Source organism: Heptranchias perlo, chromosome 1, assembly GCF_035084215.1.
Source record: "Heptranchias perlo isolate sHepPer1 chromosome 1, sHepPer1.hap1, whole genome shotgun sequence".
Taxonomy (NCBI): Eukaryota; Metazoa; Chordata; class Chondrichthyes; order Hexanchiformes; family Hexanchidae; genus Heptranchias; species Heptranchias perlo.
The window spans coordinates 174,297,081-174,317,859 of record NC_090325.1 but is presented as its reverse complement, the minus strand read 5'-3'; the positions used below and the strand labels follow the sequence as shown (position 1 = coordinate 174,317,859).

Genomic DNA, 20,779 nt, shown 5'->3' with positions numbered 1-20,779 from the left:
CTCTGATAGCTAAGTGGCCTTTCTTTCTCTGTGAGTCTGGGCAGTGGGTAGCAGCAGACTGGCTGGGGGCAGCACAGCTGAGACTGATCCTATCCTCATCTGACATCCACACACTTTCCAGTAGAGTAGTACCTGGGTGCGGAAACCGTGGCTGACTTTTAAACATCTGCCAACTGGGGCAGGGGCAGGTGGGAGGGAAAAATCTACATAAGTCGATGAAAGCTTACAACCCTGAATCTTTGTATTACTGTACATTTGAAGTCTCTGGACAAACAAAACCTCCACTAGTGAAAGTTCACATTAAAGTTCTTTTTTAATAAGATCTCATGATTCATTGACATAACATTCTCCCCCCACCCACCCCCCAAAAAAAAACTGTTATTCAACATCACACTTTTACACAGTTGAGGATTCTGTACAGGTTTAAAAAGAACTAAGCTCAGGTTCCAAGCACTGCTTAAGATACAGAGTAAAAATGAAATCTAGAAAAAAATTGTATTCAATGAACACATCTGTTTAGAGTTTACAGTACAAATAATTAGTAAGACATTGTCTGAAGTGCAATATCATTGCTTTGTTGATGAATTGAAAACTGTAAAATGAAATAAAAATACTTCAATGTTTTGTTAAACAAAGAGCCATTCTTTACAGGAAGTAGACCCAATGGTAAGCCTTATATTTGGACTTATATAAAAACCTATTTACATGAAACCATTACAGTTTGTATCACATCTACATGTACATCAGCACCGTAATGCAACAGCAGTGCAACTACAAAACTAGGCCTACTTTACTTGGTCCCTAAACACTTTTATTTAGAGGAAGCCTTAATTTAACAGCTTTTTAATAATTAAAAATTCATTTGCACCCATCTACTGTTGGTTACCAAATATTTCATCAAACTCTTGCATCCAGCCGTCCGTCGATCCGCTTTTGATTAGAGAGTCCATCAGATCTACACTGTCTGATAAATTAGAGAAGGAACCAGCCCCTGATTGGCTGATGTAATTGAAGGACAAGTCCTGACTTGTGGTTCTTGTATGATACCCTTGACCTGGGTTGCTTTGTGCATAGCAACCTGCTGTCAACTGTTGGCCTGTGGCCTGGTTAAAACCAGTCATATTGTGGATTGTCTGGGTCATGCCAGACATAACTATTTGTCTAGGCTGGTTGGTCCTTGGCTGTCCTGCAAAATGAGGCATCATTTGTCCTCCAACTGTACCAGCAGTCTCAAGAACTGGCTGACCCATTGCCTGGGAAAAATGTTGCTTGGCCATCTTGGGTTGACCAGGTTGCATTGTATAAGCTGATTTGCTGTTGAATGGACTTAACTCACTGTTAGCCTGAGTTCTGTTGGGCAAGACTTGCAAACTGTGTTGCTGCCAGCTTTGAGCTGGTGTACCAGAGCTTCCGATTAGCTGTAGTCTTTGAACTTGAGCCTTGGGCATTGGCTGCCCTACTTGTCCTTTCACTTGTTGTTGGGCTAACACAGGGTTTCCAAGTAGGTTTTGTCCATAACCAGTTACCATTCCAACCCCTTGTCCTGCAATAGGCTGTTTCTGCATCTGGCTAGCGTTACGTGCCATGCTCGCATTGCTTTGGTTTGAATGCTGAAGAATTTGGTTCATGCCTGGACTCATACTGTACATTCCTTGTTGGCTGCTCTGAGCATTACTGTAGGGCACCATGCCAATCTCTGACTGACCGGTAGTGGCAGGTAGCACACCAGAATTCTGGACTGGTGTCATTTGTATCATGCCTGGATTCTGTGGCATCATTCTGGAACTTCTCACATTCTGGAGAGCCTGGTTCCGTGCAGCTGCCAACTCCTGGGCAGTACCTGCAATGAAAAAGAGATAAAACAAGTTGGATTTTACTACATTGTAACTTTTAAAACAATGTTTGGTCGGTGATCAGATTATTTTGTTGTCTTACATGACTACAGTATGGCATCAAATATTTCACATAGTGAGTTCATTGCCATTAAAATCTAGACTGTAACTGAAGTATATCATGCTATGATATGGTAGCCCTCTGGTACCTTGGTTAAGTAGGGATTCTTCACATGAGTCTTGAACATGAGTATTGGCATGCAATTTGACTTTCCTTGATTAACATCCACACAAACCACACTTTCCAGCAGGCATCACTGGACAGTAACTGGGAGCAGGACCCACTTGCTAGTTTCTCCACCTAAGTACTCCAATTGGCCTCGGCTCTCATCACGACACTAGCTGAGATCAGCAAACTCAGCATTGATCAGGTTTTGAACCTGGGACCTTCCTCTTCTGTATGCTTTGGTACTGCAGCACGCAGTGCATTTCTTCATTAAGCCGCCACAGAAATTATTGCAACCAATTAACTTTAGATTTAAAAAGGTAACTTATTTATTCCCCCCCACCCCCCACTTCTATCACTGAGGTAACCATGTGGCACATATCAGCTCCTGTCTGAGCGAGAGCAGACAACCTATTTCCGGGCCTCCATCTATCCTGACTACTGGAAGTTTGTAAGACCACCTTGCAGTGACTGATACCTCCAGTCTCCTTCTCTACAAGAAAACACCTGGCCCATGCTTGACTCCCCCCCCCCCCCAACCCACAAACAAAGTCTTTGAATACAGGTTTCTAAAAAGATTTTATTATTTTTAATCACCACATTAGGATTGAATTAAGTGGCTCTTGTGGACAGATAACTATATACAGTGCAGCATATGATGTGGTATTTTATTCAAATAAAAATAAGAAAAACTTGTTTGGCCTCCACCTGGAACTGGGGAAGTACCCAGTAGTTTGGGGCCTGAGGTCTCACATAACAGAAGCACCCCCTCCCCTTCATTAAGGATCATGCAACATGGGCTCCTCCTTCCTCATAAGTATTCCCAGGAGGTAATAAAGCCTACATTGACAGGCGAGGACAGCAAACTCAATATGCGTGATTTTTCCTATTCGCACTCCTCACTCTTTTAGTGACATTCTTAAATAGATGACCTCCCCATTACTGTAGTGTTCCCCTCGAAACCTTTCATAATTTTAAAAATATGAATTAAACTTGCTGGTAGCCTTCTCTACTCCTACAGAAATAGTACTAGTATTTCAAGTCTCTCTTCATAACTATAGTTTCTCATTCCTGGTATCATTCTGGTGAATCTATGCTGGTGAATGTACCTCAGGGTGAATGAATTGCTTTGACCCTTAAACATGCATTGTGCACCATCTGGTCTGCTGCTAAGTCATTCAGACTGAAAGCCCCAGGTTCAATTCCGAATCTGTGTCCAGTTAGTTGATCTCAACTGAGGCAGCACCTGGGTGCTACCATTGACCTTAATGCCCCTGCGCTAGGGAGGGAAAATAAAATCAGCCACATTCCTTACTCTCTACTGACTTGTGCTAGAACGTCTGCAGGTGAAGATGTTGGTTGAGGACAGAATAGAGCCTAGCTGTGATGTGCTGTACAATCAAATAGTCTGTTGGCACTCATGGTCTAGGCCCACATGTTGAATAACCACTTGAGTGAGATACTGGAGGGCAGCTACAGCTCACAGAGCTATACCCCAGGATAAGTTAGTGTCTTCAGATTCGAGAAGAAAGTTAGGAAACCATTAGTCCCACTTCATACACAGCAATGTCAATAACTCAATTCAACCCCTGAAAGCACAATGTAATCAAAATGTATCGTGGCCTCTGAAATTTTTATTGTGAAAACAATAAAAAACGTTTCATGAAGAAATAACATTTTCAACACCCAAGACCGTGAAAAGGTAAATAAAGGGCTAATGATTCTGAGGATCATGTGTAACTTCTTATTCATTTTTAATTGAAAAGAATGAGTTAGTGCGACAAAAATGAAGCATGGTATTGAGTATTAAGAGTAAACTTGAGGAATAATCTGTACAACCAATAACCTAGTTATCAGCAGTCAGCATGGGTTCAGAAGGGGAAGATCCTGCCTGACCAATTTCTTTGACTTCTTCAGGGAAGTAACAACCCAGCTGGACTATGGAAAGCTCTATGACATGGTGTACCTCGACTTCCAAAAGAGATTTGACAAAGTTCCATGTGAAAGGCTATTAATTAAACTCACAGTGTTAGGGATTCAGGGTAAACCCTGGGTGTGGATAAGAAATTGGCTGAAGGGTAGAAAACAACAAGTGCTTGTTAGCAGTTATGTTAGGGTGGTGGTGGTGGTGTCAGGGGTGGGGGGGGGGGGTGGGGGAGTACAGAGGTGGATGCCCTAGGGCTTGAACAAAGAATCATAGAAATTTACAGCACAGGAGGAGGCCATTTGGCCCACCGTGTCTGTGCCGGCTGAAAAATAGCTATCCAGCCTAATCCCACTTTCCAGCTCTTGGTCTGTAGCCCTGTAGGTTACTGCACCTCAAGTGCACATCCAAGTACCCTTTAAATGCGATGAGGGTTTCTGCCTCTACCACCCTTTCAGGCAGTGAGTTCCAGACCCCCACCACTCTCTGGGTGAAAAAATTTCTCCTCAACTCCCCTCTAATCCTTCTACCAATCACTTTAAATCTATGCCCCCTGGTTATTGACCTCTCTGCTAAGGGAAATAGGTGATGTTGAGACCACGACTGTTTCTGATTTATATAAATGACCTGGATTCAGAAACGCAACACAAAATGGCCAAATTTTAAAATGATACCAAACCAGGAGAAGCAGTGGAATTCAGAGGAGGCAGCTCAGAAAATAGAGTGAGTTGGATAAAATATTGTAAGTGGGCAGAAAAATGACAGATGACATTTAATGCAGACAAATGTAAAAATACTGTACATAGGAAGGAAAAATAATAACACGTGTACTCCATTGAAATAGCTACGGATGTAGCCGAAAGAGACCTATGGGTGTTGGTAGACTCAAAACTCAACATGTCCAACCAGAGCAGAGCAGCAAACAACAAAGCGATAGGATGTTTAAGTACATAGCCAAAACAGTTAAATACAAGTCAGAGGAAGTTTGACCAACTGTACAGTGTCCTGCTCACTCTGCACCTTGACTAATCTCCACTTGGAGAAGCAAGGATTAATCAGGGATAGTCAACATGGCTTTGTCAAGGGAAGATCATGTCTGACTAATTTGATTGAATTTTTTGAGGGGGTGACTAGGCGTGTGGATGAGGGTAACGCAGTGGATGTGGTATACATGGATTTCAGTAAGGCCTTCGATAAAGTCCCGCACAGGAGACTGGTCAAGAAGGTACGAGCCCATGGAATCCAGGGTGCCTTGGCACTTTGGATACAAAACTGGCTTAGTGGCAGAAGGCAGAGGGTGATGGTCGAAGGTTGTTTTTGTGACTGGAAGCCTGTGGCCAGTGGGGTACCACAGGGATCGGTGCTGGGTCCCTTGCTGTTTGTGGTCTACATTAATGACTTGGATATGAATGTAAAAGGTATGATCAGTAAGTTCGCTGATGATACAAAAATTGGTAGGGTGGTAAATAGCGAGGAGGACAGCCTCAGTCTGCAGGACGATATAGATGGGTTGGTCAGATGGGCGGAACAGTGGCAAATGGAATTTAACCCGGAAAAGTGCGAGGTGATGCACTTTGGAGGGACTAACAAGGCAAGGGAATACACAATGAATGGGAGGACCCTAGGCAAGACAGAGGGTCAGAGGGATCTTGGTGTGCAAGTTCACAGATCCCTGAAGGCGGCGGAACAGGTAGATAAGGTGGTAAAGAAGGCATATGGGATACTTGCCTTTATTAGCCGAGGCATAGAATATAAGAGCAAGGAGGTTATGATGGAGCTGTATAAAACACTGGTTAGGCCACAGCTGGAGTACTGTGTGCAGTTCTGGTCGCCACACTACAGGAAGGATGTGATCGCTTTGGAGAGGGTGCAGAGGAGATTCACCAGGATGTTACCAGGGCTGGAGCGCTTCAGCTATGAAGAGAGACTGGGAAGATTGGGTTTGTTTTCCTTGGAGCAGAGGAGGCTAAGGGGGGACATGATTGAGGTGTACAAAATTATGAGGGGCACAGATAGGATGGATACTAAGGAGCTTTTTCCCTTCGTTGAGGGTTCTATAACAAGGGGACATAGATTCAAGGTAAAAGGCGGGAGGTTTAGAGGGGATTTGAGAAAGAACTTTTTCACCCAGAGGGTGGTTGGAGTCTGGAACTCACTGCCTGAAAGGGTTGTGGAGGCAGGAACCCTCACAACATTCAAGAAGCATTTGGATGAGCACTTGAAATGCCATAGCATACAAGGCTACGGACCAAATGCTGGAATATGGGATTAGAGTAGACAGGGCTTGATGGCCGGCGTGGACACGATGGGCCGAAGGGCCTCTATCCGTGCTGTATAACTCTATGACTCTATGACTCTAATGCATCCAGTTCTGGTTGCTGAGACACAAGGGAGACGTTCAAGTGCAGTGCAGGGAAAAGCTATAAGTTTGATCCCAAGTATCAAGAGACTGAGTCATGAGGGAAGACTTGAGAAACTTGGGCTTTTCAGCCTGGAAAGAAGGCATCTAAGAAATGATCTTATAGAGGTATGAAAATAGTTAACAGAATGGAAAAGTAAACCTGAATATTACTTAAGTTAAATAGCAAGAATAAGACAAGGGGACATTGATTCAAAATTGTAAATGGTAAATTTAGGCCGGATATGACACAAAGAGTGACCAACGTGTGGAATGAACTTTCAGGAAGAAAAGTGGAGGCAAAATCCTTGGAATCAGCAGGAGTTACAGCAGGAGAACAGGGAAACTCCCATGGAAATACTACCCTTCGGTCTTCAAGCACCAGACAAAGCATCACTGAAATTCATTATCAAATGGAAAAACAGCATGGTCTCCATCTCAAACACAAGAATATTCTGCGCTTACAATCATTAACCCTTTCTATGTAAAGAATGCACTCAGCAAGTTCGGAAATGCATACGTTCCAGCAGTGATATGGGTTTTTTTCCCCCTAGCTAATGCTCTCCATTTTGCTCTCCTGTGGGCACTGGCTGTTGACTGGGTACAGTGTTATGGGTGCTGCCAGGTCTCTAGCCCTTGCTCAATTAGTCATTCCTCATGAACCCAGCCAAGCAATTCAAGCAACAAAGAGTATCACAACTGAACCCAAACCTATTCTTACCTGACATTCACACACACACACACACACGCGCGCGCGCGCTTTACAGCAGGGATAGTGATCAAGAACAGGAATCCTAGCTGCTTTTCCCCTCTCTTGTCCAGGGACACAGTGGCAATTTGTAGCACCCTGACCTGGCTGAAATTAAGCTAATGCTGCTACTGCAGTATCCCGAGAGGGTGAACTTCCCTGCGTTAGTGTTTTAGTATGCTCCTAGCAAAAAAAAACAAGAGAGGGACCTCTCTGGTCTCCTGAATATCATAGATGGACGCTGGACTGCTAAGTGATGCAGCTTGCCACCAGTGCGCTCGTGGTTTCACTAAATTCCCCCGCCCCCGATAAAGGAAAACCTACTCATTAGGTTGCAGTACAGATTTCACTCACATCCTTATTAGGTAGATCACTCTAATGTGATAATGGTAATGTGTTCTATTCAAACGCAATCACGTGGATATCAGTTCAGCAGGAGCAAAAGTATGGGAACAATGCCTGATTGACAGTACAAGAAGAAAAAAAGACAATCTGTAAAGGAGCTCTTTCTTTCCTCCAATTTTCTTCCCTTGATTCCTGAAGGTGCTGACCCTTGCTGGGGTACAGTGTGACAGTTACTGCCAGGCTTCTGGTACCGCACCCAAGTAGCAATTCTTCCTGTGTGAATCCAGACAAAAAGTGCCAGTAGGCTTTGTGAACCATGGAGGGCATTATACTTGAAACTGATCCTAACCTCATCCTTAACCCACACACACACACACACACAGGTGCACTTACCAGCAGGAGTAATTAGATAGCAATCAAAAGCTTGAACCTCGGCTGACTGTTTATCCCCCTCCCCTTCGACAATCTTGGGGCGCTGTGGCCAATTGTAGCATCCCAGCAGAAATTATCTGACTGAGCACTGACTGGGGATTCAATAAACACTGAAAAATTCTTAAAATACACCGCAGGTCATCAGCATCGATAAAGAAAGATTCAGATTAAAGAATTGGGTGGAGAATCTTTGTTCGGATGCCGGTGGAATGTTCAGAATTCCAGCATTCGCAGTTTTTTTTTCCATATCTGAACCTGCCACCATTCTGGTTTGCAGGGTTCATTCCCTATGCTGCTCACAGCATTTCTCCATTAAGTGCTTGGGGGAGCCCCGCAATGTGGCTCTTGAGGCACTAATTGAACAGCATGCTAATTGCGGAGGGGCTGGCAGGTTCTGAGTTACAACACAACCAAAGCGTGCTGTTTAAATGTCTATGCGACATATGGAATAGCAGCTCCTTCTTCATATATTATAGGCAAAGCCACTGTCTTTCTGCTTTTTTTTAAACACAAAAAAATGGAATGTATTGCAGAAAACATCAGTAAAAATCTCGGGGGGTGGGGGGAAACAGCAAGTCATAAAAAGTAATTGGACTCATTCAGTTGCTGTAAATTAATGGCTGTATCTATAGCCAACATCAAAACAAAAATACTGAGTGGAAACTGTAAGACCTCACAGATGAAACATCATCATCAAATTACAATAATCATAATGTATGGAAAATATTGCTGAGTCCAGAGCATGTGATTAATGTTTATGCTTTCACATATTGACATTAGTCAGCTGGATTTTTGATCAGATTGATGATTGGGTTCCCCCAAACCCCGCCCATACCACGAGCTCCCTCTCTTGACCGATTCTTGGTACCTCTTTCCATGCCAATTATCAATCAAACACAATAGTTTCAGAACAATCTATTTTGAAGAACCTTTTATGACTTCACTGTGATGCCGCTAATTACTCTGTCCTCCGCTATAGCTTTTGACATGGGTTAGCATGTGTCTATTTTTCCCAAGTTATTTTCTCCTTTCTCATATTCAGCTCTCCTTTTGGGCAACAAGCTAACTGCAGGTGAGAGGATGGGGGGCTACATGACTTCTGACACGGCCTCTGCCTATGCCACACTTGAGCTGACTGTCAAGTGGTGAGAGTGGCCCAGTGACAATTTGTCCTCTAACCATCGCCTCCCACAGTAGTGCGGGACACACTGGCAAATTAACAGGTGGCAGACTGCAGTTATGAATTGTTCTATGGCAGCATGTATTCTTGCTCCAACTTTTCCATCTCTCTCTCTCTCTCTATGTATATATATATATGTATATATATGTATATTTAAAATTTTATAAACATTTTCCTTCATTTTTAAAACTGACAGGGATTCTCCTGATGACTCAGTCGGTAAATGCACTATGTGGCGTAGAACTGAACCACACAGACCAGAAAAGTTCCACGTTTCAACTCCTGGTCTGTGCTAAGTTACCTTATCTCAGCCAGGGCAGAGTTAGGGCATAACATTGTCCTCACAGTATTAGAAAATGGAAAACAAAATCAATGCAGTTCCCACTCAAAAGGTCTGTACTTGGAATTGTGACGGGAGTTCTCCTGTTATAACTTTGGCATAAACCCTGGAGAAACAGCATAAATGGCCATGCACGCCATTTCTCTGGGGTTTCCACCGAGGTTACAGTGGGAAATCGGGAGAACCCCCGGGGAGATTCTACCGACTGATCGCTATCCAACAATCCCTGCCAGAAAGTCTTTGCAGACATTTCAGAGGATAGAATTGGGCCCAACTTTACTGTCCCATATGATCAAGTAGCTTGCTGAGACTCACTGTCAAGACCTCACGAATAAAGAACGGACACTTGGGCGAGGTGCCAGCAGCCGTGCTACAGTGTGCCAGCATGAGTCATCGCCTTTCGGGTAGAAGAGGGTAAGGAGAGAAAATCGAAGGAAAAAAATTGAACAGAAAAAGTAAATACTCTATCTAAAAAAAGTGTGGTAAATAGAATACTTATTTTGACCCATAAGTCCACCCGTGTGCAGACAGTTAACTCATTACCATTTATAAAACTATTAAATCTAAATATTCCAGATAATTTCAATTAATTTCAATTAATCAACTACAACAACTGTGCTCCCAGGGGTCACACGTGTATTATCCGTGAGCGGGACTGCATGTACGATTGATTTTTGAACAAGGTCCATGAAGTACATCATTCAACTACAGACTCAAAGAGAGTTCAACCAAGATCGGTCGTAATAGTTAAAAAAAAAACTATTTCACTGTTGAATGTGGGGGCTATTGTTAGAAGACAGTGGTGAATAATAGCATAGCAACAGTAGTACTGTAATCACTGGTGGTAACCATGCTGTTCATCATGGGTGTTCCTGCCAGAATTTCACTGGGAAACAAATGGAAATGGGATGGGGTAAGTTGCTCTGTTTGGCAAAAAGCATAAAAGAAATGCTTCCTATATATAGTACAGCTTGAAAACAAAAAGGCTCTGAAGTTACACCATGGCACACAAACGTACGAATGCCTAACGCTTTTGTCTGACATTCCACTCTTGGCTATTTGAGCTGAGGCATTAACCTGTTTAAAATAAATAGGTCATCACCTCCGCTAAAATAGCTGAGAAAGGAAACTCAGACAAATGCATTGCGCATAGTATATGCTTGTATCGTGCAGCATAATGTCAGAGCCAGGGTCTTTAGCAATGAGGCCTATAGCATACATAAATGGAGGATACACAATGCACAGTGGAATATGCTGGGATTACTCAGTTCCTTTTTGTGTACTCTTTATAAAGCAGGTATCAAAATAGCCACCCCTCTCAATTTTCCCCTCTCCTCTCACTGAAATAGATGGCTCATGCTGACATACAGTGCCACAGGCACCGAGTGATCTTTAGTACATCATCCAAGTGGCTTTTCGTCATGTGTGAGCCTTGACAGTGAGCGTTGGCATCATATTTAACCAGGGGTTGGGGGGGTATCACAGTTCAGCTTAATTCTCTCCACATCTGACATCCATCCATGCACTTTTTAAGCAGGAATCATTGCAAACTGGCCAGCAGCAGGTACCTGCGCTAATTTTCTCTCCTTAGCTCAGGAGTGTTGAGGCTAATTATAACACATCACATACTGTCTGGCTGAGACCAGCTGATTCAAGGCAGACTGGGGATTGAACCTGGGTCCTCACTAATCTGTATAGCTCAAGCCTCACACTGACTGTGCATTTACCAATTGAACCATACAGGGCAGCTTAAGAGTGGGGATAATTACATGTAAAATAGTATTAAATTGAATTTTTAATTTTAGTTTAGTGGGAATTTTTTACATATGTAAAGCACATTTGAAAACTGCCAATTATGCCATGTGAGGTGCCTTACTGAAAAGGCCCTTAGCAGGAAAAAGATATTAAATTCACAGAGCTGTTTTGGGTTGCTGTGATTCCACTGATGAGTGAGTCATTGTGTTAGTGTTAACATTTAATTTCACAGTTCCCTACAAAGAGAAAAACAATCTGAATACTCTGGCAAATCCCATATGTGAAATGATTCATTCAATAAAGAGGCGATTCTTCAATTAACAGATGGAAAATCATGGGGTGCACATGCCTGAGCTCCCGGTGGCTCTGTGTTGGGAACACGATTTGGTAAAAATACATGTCACGATGAAGAAGCAAGTTGACGTCAGGCACCGCCATTTTAAGTACTGGAGTTCAGAGACAGGTATCAAAACTTACATTACCACTTAATACTGTTTTTTTCAAAATGTTACATTGGCTTCCATACTGGTGCAATTGTTTGTTAACATAGTGTCTACAGGAGCATACTTTGATAAAATAAGTCAGCTGGCATACTTATACAGTAGTGATGCACGCTCCACAATCAAGGTGTTTTACTGGTGATGGCTGGGAGTGGGAGGAGAAGATAACTGAGCAAGGTGCCTTTATATTCATTTTGAATTGGGTGTGCTATAGTGTTTGTGGAGCAGAGGGATCTTCTGTACAGGCCACCATGAAGGGTCCCAGACTATTAAGCAGAGGCTGACCATCACTTGCTATGGCTGGCAATGTTTATCCACTTCTTTGGCGGTGTGGATATGGAACTTTTCACAATAGTAGGGTGTCGCTCACAGTAAAAGTCTGTGTACTGTGAGGGGTCCTTGCATCTCCAGGAGGGGGAGGAAGCAGGTACAAGGATGGGTTTGAGAGGATATAATCTTGATTTTTAATTGGGGAGCCAGGCTTATTGAACCAGCAAGCTAGTTAGTGAAGAATGAATCTATGATATGTTAACACCAATCTTCTTCTCCAGCCCTCTCAAAAATTCAATTGTGTTGGAATTTCATGGTTTGATTTAATATGTTTCACTCAGAGCATCTGGAAGCTCAGCCTCTGAGTGTTAGTAATTATAAAGACATCAGAGGTTTCCTGAAACATTCTATTACTTTTCCAATGTAAGCATTGCCTAAGTGACATTATTATACAATGGGAAGGGGCTAGAGACTGATTCATTTGGAATTTGTATGGTAGAATGATTATACTCGAAGGCATTTTCTCTGACTCTGTACATTACCTTAATTCCAAAGTACAACCAGCTTTACAAATGTACACAAAATCCTTTTTATATAATTTTTTTAAAGTGCAAAATTCAGAAGGCTATTGAAGGAAATTCATTACTTAAAAGGAATAATTTATAAAACATTGTTTCAGCCACCCTGATGTTTCAGGCAATGCAGAATACCCTACTCAGCCACACACACCAGGAAAACCCATGGTCTGATCCTTTGTCTGAACTGTGTTAGATGATCTCATTCGCGGCAGTAGATCTGTGCTATAATTGGCTTCGGAGCCCCTGGGCTAGGAAGAGGAAGAAAAAAACTTCAGCCAGGATTTCCACTCCTGATCACTAGGTGTATTAGTTTGGTTCAATTGGTAGCATCTTCAACTCTAGGTCAGAAGTTGTATGTTCTAGCCCCAGACTAGGGCTTTAGTGCATAATCTTGGCTGTCACTCCAGTGTAGTGCTGCATTGTTAGAGGTAGTAGTGTCATTCTTTGGAACAGATATTAAATTGAGGCCTTGCCTGCCTACTGAGGTGAATGTTAAAGATCCTATAGCACTATTTGAAGATGAGCAGGGAGTTCTCCTGCTGCCCTGACCAACATTCCTCCCTCATACCAATACCACCTGTATACATGCTGATTAATCTCATGGTTGTCAGTGAGATGTTGGTGCAGTGTTTGTCCACATAACAATCACTGAACTTCAAAGTATAATTCACTGCGTAAAGTGCTTTGAAAGGTTTTTGCATGAAACATGCTATATAAATTCAAGTATTTATTTATTTTTAATTCGAGTTACCCCCCCCCCCCCACCATGGAAAGTAGGTGGACATTAAATTGGACATTAGGCACTCAAAGGACTACCAATACTTACTGTCTGATCTTACACGAGTAAAATAGCCACTCGGGCAGGGTATCAGAAGGCTAATGGTGCCTCTGAATCTGTACCCCAATGAAGGAGTCATTTCCTTCAAGGGAAGAGTGGAGAAACAGGCATAAAAATTCTGCAAATGAAGTTTAGAAATACATAGCTTCACGAACATATGACGATAATCAAGGTAATTCATAAGCTTTCACAGAAAATTTGTTGAGTTCCTGAATTTAATCTGCAAAACACTGCTGTAAGTCACAGAGTGCCATTCAATTAAAAGGCATTTCACATATTTCATCACCATAAATTAGTAACTCGGATAATGCGTTGTCCATTGCATGGCCTAACACTCCTACTGTTATACAACATCATAAGCTCTGACTCACCATGAGCAACATCACAGGAGATTTGTTAGTCTAATTTAAATTTAAGGAAAAATTACATCCAAATTGAACATTCATATGCTGACTCCTAACCATGAACCATTTTTGTGATGTTTCCAAGGCTGAACATGGGAATGTGCTGTTACATTGCTCAGCCTCAGCACCTCACTACTTCACTAAACAAGTGGGACAGTGTGCATGACACGGTGGACTGTAGAAGGTCTGTGAAAGGAAAGGGCTTAACGCCTGAATCTTCTTTCTCAGTCCAAGCTTTATATTTCTGTTGCTCCCCTGCAATATCTGACATGCCAGCTTTACAACGGGCTTTCCTATCAGGTTATTTCAAGAAATTAGCTCACTCATCACTTTCCTAACACAACACCACAATACCAACCATGTGTGCCCTGACACCGAGGGCGCAACTTTCCTTGGTGCCATGCCGTACAACCAGCACAGCCACTTCTGCAGTGAGTGACTTATCGGAAAATCGCAGGTGCTTTGCCCGTGATCTTCTATCCACTGCCATTAATGAGAGTAAAATTGCAGGCAAAGCACCTGCAATGTTCCGATAAATCACTCACTGCATGTGAGCCCCCACCCCACCTCTGCCCTGAATGTCGGCTGGCCACTTGACTGCAAGGGCCTCACAGCCAAGCATGATCTAGTCCTCACTTGACACCCAAATGCATACACTTTACATTAAGGGGTTGGAATCCTGCCTGATATTTTCCTCTCCAGTCCAGGGGCACTGAGGGCAATTGTACCCTTCGACTGGAGTAGAAAGCTACACAAGTAATGCATGCACAGGCTGCTGAACATTTACTTATGAGATGAAGACCACTGCCCGATTAAAATCCATTCCATTTATTCTGTAAATACGACCCATGACCTTTACGGGAACTTAATGCACTTGCCAGTTAGTTTAATAACACAAATTCAGTCTTACAGGACAATCTACACATTTCACTTGTAAATGTTTAAAAGACAGTTAATAATTGACAGGCTTACCTTGGAACTGGCTGACCTGTTGAACAGGATATGGATTCCTCTGCTGGTCCTTGCACTGTGGATGTTGTCTGGGGAGATGCCGCTGCATCTGGTCGTGTTGCTGTTGTTGTAGCTGTTGCTGCTGATGGAGGAAAACAAGCCCATCAATTCTGCCATTTCAGGTCGTGGGTAAACCAGAACTACAATCGTACTGTTATAGCCAGAGAAATGGTTACAATCTCCAGTGAAGCTACAGATGCATCTTCAACATTTTTTTTTCAAACACTTTTCTTAAGTTTATTTAAAATTCTGACCTACATGGTCATTAAAAAAAAGTTATTTGGATTTTTCTTCCCCCTCTCTTTAGGTTTCCCCTTTCAAACCAAATGTTATGCACGTGGTCTGCAAAACCACGGGAAATGGGGAGAAAATAGGTGTCAGAACCTAGATGGAACAAAATAAACTTACAGCATCACACTTGAGCTGAAATTTATTGAGATCTGGCATTACTACTGTACGACTTCCTCCACTTGTACAAGCTGAGTGAGACCTCAAACAGTGGTGGTTTTCAGTGCTGTGGCATTTTGCCAACTGCACTGTGACTGGTAGCTAGCACCAACTCACCTCCTCAGCGACGAGCACTTATTATTAATAATGTTTACTAATCTGTTCAGTAAAGTTGATTGAGACAAACTATATAAATGGTAAGATAATTGCAACTGTTTTCAAAGGCTCTGAAATTTAGTAAGGGTTCTCCCTATAGTGGGAGACCGACAGAACCCCTGGGAAAATAGTGCAAACATCTGTAAACGGCCATTTACGCCATTCCTCTGAGAGATCTGCTGGTCTCTGGCCAAAGTTACAGCTGGAGACCAGGAGAACTCCTGTGGAATTTCGAGGCCAAAGCGTTTTACACGGGTATTTTCCTCTCTCTTCTTTTCTCACCCCCATAATTTCTCCACTTGTTCTCTGAAGGTGGTGACACGTGCTGAGGTATAGTTGGCACTTCACTTGAGTTTCATGTCTGAGCCTGTGTAATGAGAGGCTATTCAGCAAACTGAGCCTGTCTTCACCCAATATACATACACATGGGGTTTCCAGTAAGGCTCACTACACAGTGATGAGGAACAGGAACCCCAACCCCGGAGACTGTAGCAAATTTGATTATGCTTCTGGAAAGCACTTTGAGGTCTAGGTTAAAGGTGCTATCTAAATACATATTATTGTTGTTGTGATAACCACAGCCCTGTTCACTTTACTGACTTTCCACTTGTGTGAAATCAAACTGCACAGTTATAAAGCTGTTAGTGTAACCCGGAGCAAATTAAAGATTCTGGAATCATCTGCATAAAACGGCTGGAGTATTGCCACTAGCCTCGTCACAGGAAGGTGATCACACAATTTTGTTACATGAGTGCATACACATTACGGCACAAATTACTTTTGATCTTGGCAATATGGTACTGCCCAGAAGGCTCACTGGGGACTAGAGCTGCTCAATGAGAAGGCAGCGTGAACTAAACACTACTCAGGTTTACTCCCAATAATACCAGCTCCAAGCTGGTGAGACTTGGTCATTCCCATCAGTTTCCCTCAAGTAGATAACTGACAGAAAACATAACAAGTGGAACTTGCACTTCCGATTGCCAATCTCTTTCCCCTGAAGAATTTTGTTTATTTTTGAGTTTTCACATTTATTTCTATACACCAAGGCACAATATTAGAACAGTTCAATGTCCAAGATCTTCTCATGACCAGAATCTCAAGCAGCTCTATAGAAATGTTGCTCCTAATAGAACATGTAGAAACAGAAGTGTCCAGAGTCCATTTGTCATAGACAAGGGCCTTTACAGTACTAGTGCCAGATCTCAATAGATTTCAGCTGAAGTATGATGCTGTAAGTTTATTACCTCTAGGTTCTGACTCCTTCTATTTTCTCCCCATTCTCCCTTGGGTAGAAACTGTTAAAAGAAAACTCCCAGAGCTGGGACAAATGATAAGAGTCAGATTTCTGACTAGCAACAGGTGCAAGTTCATTTAAAAATAGGGAGTTGCTGCTCGGGTATGATTCTGGAGACTGATGTCCTATGAGCCCTTGCCTAAGTGGCCATTCTCCAAGTGGTCACTAAACAGTAATCTGGAGCAATAACCCTGGCTGAATTTTCTCCTCACTAGCCCAGGGACACTGTTGTAGCATCCCTAAACAGCTCAGCACAAATCTAGGATTGAATTGGGAAGCTTCCTGGATTGTGTTGCTCAGTACCATACCACACAGTGCAGTTTTCCACAGAGCCATCAGGATTAATTGTCTAGTTTGGTGGTGGGGGGGGCGCAATATTTGCCAGTAACCTGCTTCATCAGTGGGGCCTCACACGCAGTGGGTGGCCTATTGGAAAATTGTGGATGAAGAGCTTTCAATAAACCACCCGCTGCATATGAGCCCCCCATCATTGGGGTAGAGTCTCAGGTTATTTCGGCCTAGGTGTCTTATTTATATATTGAAGGTGATTCTAGAAAGAATAGGTTAAAAAAGTGGTTCGCGTGACAGAGAAAGAAAGAGTTGAGTAACAATGGACAGCTAAGCGCCAGCACTGTATTATACTGGAGAACTGAGAAGAGAGTGATTGATTTATAGGAACATAGGGACATAGGAGGAGTAGGCCATTCAGTCCCTCTAGCCTGTCCACCATTCAATGAGCTCAATCCTAACTCCATTTACCTGCCTTGGCTCCATATCTCTTCTTACCTTTGGCTAGCAAAAATCTATTGATCTCAGATTTAAAATTATTAATTGAACTAGCATCCCATGCTTTTTGTGGGAGAGAGTTCCACACTTCTACCACCCTTTGTGTGAAGAAGTGTTTCCTAACTTCTCTCCTGAATGGCTTGGCTCTGATTTTAAGGTTATGTCCCCTTGTCCTAGACTCCCCCACCAGCAGAAAATATTTCTCTCTATCTACCCTATCAAAATCCTAAAAACCTCAATCATATCACCCCTTAATCTTCTATATTCCATGGAATACAAGCCTAGTTTATGTAATTTCTCCTAATAATTTAACCCTTGGAAACCTGGTAATATTCTGGTGAATCTCCACTGTACTCCTTCCAATATATCCTTTCTAAGGTATGGTACTCAGAACTGTGCACAGTACTCCAGATGTGGTTTTTCCAGGGCTTTGTATAGCTGTAGCAAAACTTCCTCCCCTTTGTACTCTGGCCCTCCAGATATAAAGGCTAACATTCCATTAGCCTTTTTGATTATTTTTCTACCTGACCACTACATTTTAGTGATCTGTATCCATGGACCCCTAAATCTCTTTTGATCTCCACTGTTCCTAGCTTTTCACCATTTAAAAAATACTCGCATCTATCAAGGTTGAGAGCACAGGTATAGATCTCCATCCTGCTTATATTCAGTTCTCCTGCAAAATACATAGCAAGAATGCTCTTAATATCCAACCGCAACTGCACGAAACCACACAGCTGGGCTAGAAGGATGGGAAAAAATCAGACTGCTTTTACAAAGCATCTAGTCAGCATGAGAGTGGTTCAAGTAAAAGCCTGGGAGATGGTCACCTGCTCCAAAAGAAAGAAAGACTTGCAATTATATTGCGCTTTTCACAACCTCATGGTGTCCCAAAGTGCTTTACACCAATGAAGTATTTTTGAAGTTTAGTCATTGTTGTAGTGTAGGAAATGCGGCAGCCAATTTGCGCACAGCAAGCTCCCACAAACAGCAATTTGATAATGACCAGATAATTTTTTTTTAGTGATGTTGGTTGAGGCATAAATATTGGCCAGGACACCGGGGATAACTTCCCTTCTGTTCTTAGAAATAGTGTCGTGGGATCTTTTATGTCCACCTGAGAGGGCAGACAGTGCCTTGGTTTAACGTCTCATCCAAAAGACGGCACCTCCAACAATGCAGTACTCTCTCAGTACTGGAGTGTCAGCCTAGATTTTGTGCTCATGTGCTCCAGAAGGGGGCTACAATTAGCCAGGGCGCCCCTGGCCTGGGTAGGGCCGATAAAAGCTATCAGGTCAGGTACATGATCGCTATCCAATGACCCCTGCTGGAAAGTGAACATGTGTCGGGGTGTCAGGTGAGGACTGATTGGGCATGGCAGTCATGCTCCCTCAGTGGCCTGCTGACACTCACTGTCTAGGCTCTCACATGAACAGCCTCTTGGGTGAAGTAACAAGACTTCCAGCTTCCATGGAACTGCATCCCAACATGAGTCATTGCATTCAAAAACAGGAGGGGAGAAAAGGAGAAAATTGGGGAAAGAGAGGAAATTTGAGGCTCGATTTTAACCTCCTGTGCCGGACAAGGACAGCGCGTGTGGGAGGATTAAAATCGGGGCAATGTGCTACTCACCTTGTTCATGCCGCACACCTGCTCCACGCCACTTTAACAGGCACGTTTTGGGCATCACCCCAGGCCGGTGATAGCCTCATTATAATGCAAAAATCAGTGTCCGGTGATGTCATTCGGTCCCCAAAGCTATTTTAACCCCAGTCACGAGTCACGCAGAGTGCCGACCATGCCTGGGGATTCTGCCGCGATATGGATCCAGGGTCACGTAAGTCAAAATGTTTAATTCTTTGAAGGTTTTCTTGTGGATCAGGAGGAGCAGGAGTACTCCACCAGGCCCCACAAGCAATCCTTGGGCCTCCCCTGCCCCAGGGCTTCCCTTTCTCTTTATGTGACCGCCTCGGACTGCCTTGGAATCCCCCCTCCCCAATCACTCACCATATTCCTTGGGTCCTTGTCGGCGGCCTGATAGGAACACAGGAACAGGAGTAGGCCATTCAGCCCCTTGTGCCTGCTCCACCTTTTGATAAGATCATGGCTGATCTGTGATGTAACTCCATATACCTGTCTTTGGCCCATATCCCTTAATACCTTTGATTGCCAAAAAGCTATCTATCTCAGATTTAAATTTAGCAATTGAGCTGGTATCAATTGCCGTTTACGGAAGAGAGTTCCAAACTTCTACCACCCTTCGAGTGTAGAAATGTTTTCTAATCTCGCTCCTGAAAGGTCTGGCTCTAATTTTTTGACTGTGCCCCCTACTCCTAAAATCCCCAAACAGCAGAAATAGTTTCTCTCCATCCACCCTATCTCTTCCCCTTAATATCTTATAAACTTCGAAACTCCAGAGAATACAATCCCAATTTGTGTAATCCCTCCTCGTAACTTAACCCTTGAAGTCTGGTTATCATTCTAGTAAACCTACGCTGCACTCCCTCCAAGGCCAATATGTCCTTCTGAAGGTGCGGTGCCCAGAACTGCTCACAGTACTCCAGGTGCGGTCTAACCAGGGTTTTGTATAGCTGCAGCATAACTTCTGCCCCCTTGTACTCTAGTCCTCTAGATATAAAGGCCAGCATTCCATTAGCCTTATTGATAATTTTTGCACCTGTTCATGACACTTCAATGATCTATGTACCTGAACCCCTAGGTCCCTTTGGACATCCACTGTTTTTAACTTTTTACCATTTAGAAAGTACCCTGTTCTGTCCTTTTTTGATCCAAAGTGGATGACCTCACATTTGTCTGCATTGAATTCCATTTGCCACAGTTTTGCCCATTCCCCTAATCTATCAATATCGCTTTGTAATTTTATGTTTTCATCTACATGATGTCGCGCGATTTCCTGCTCCCGCCCGCTATGTCGTCATTCCTGTCGGGTTCGGGCTGAAGTCCGAATTGAGAAATTAAAATGAGGCTCGGGAGTTAAAATGGCCCGGGCCTCACGCCAGTATGGCCATACAAGTTTGTCGCTCCCCTACCCCAATGCCACACTCTCGCCCTGAGTTCAGATCGGGGATTTGGTGTTTCAAATGTGTAGGAATATAAGTTCAACTACAAAAAGAATCCCATAAGCTTAACCATGATCGGAGGATACTAATAATTGAAAGATGGTCAGTCAAGGATGGATTTACCTCAGTGTCACCCTCTGGTTACTGTGGAATGTTAATTAATCACTAGAGTGATTGAAGCAGGATATCTAAGGACTAGGATGGAGCTAAAAAAAAAACATACTAAGTGGAT

The 20,779-nt window shown here is 43.1% G+C and overlaps 1 protein-coding gene across 1 annotated transcript in view; it reads right to left on the bottom strand.

Moving 5' to 3' along the window:
• Positions 1-362: 362 nt before the first annotated feature.
• Positions 363-20,779, bottom strand: part of maml3 (mastermind-like transcriptional coactivator 3) — a 419,116-nt gene continuing 398,699 nt past the window's right edge. Inside the window, exons 4-5 of the mRNA XM_067994004.1 lie at positions 14,743-14,863; positions 363-1,840 (exon numbers count right to left, since the gene is read on the bottom strand). Of these exons, the coding sequence (XP_067850105.1) occupies positions 873-1,840; positions 14,743-14,863 (1,089 nt within the window). The 3' untranslated portion in view covers positions 363-872. The remainder of the gene's footprint in view (positions 1,841-14,742; positions 14,864-20,779) is intronic.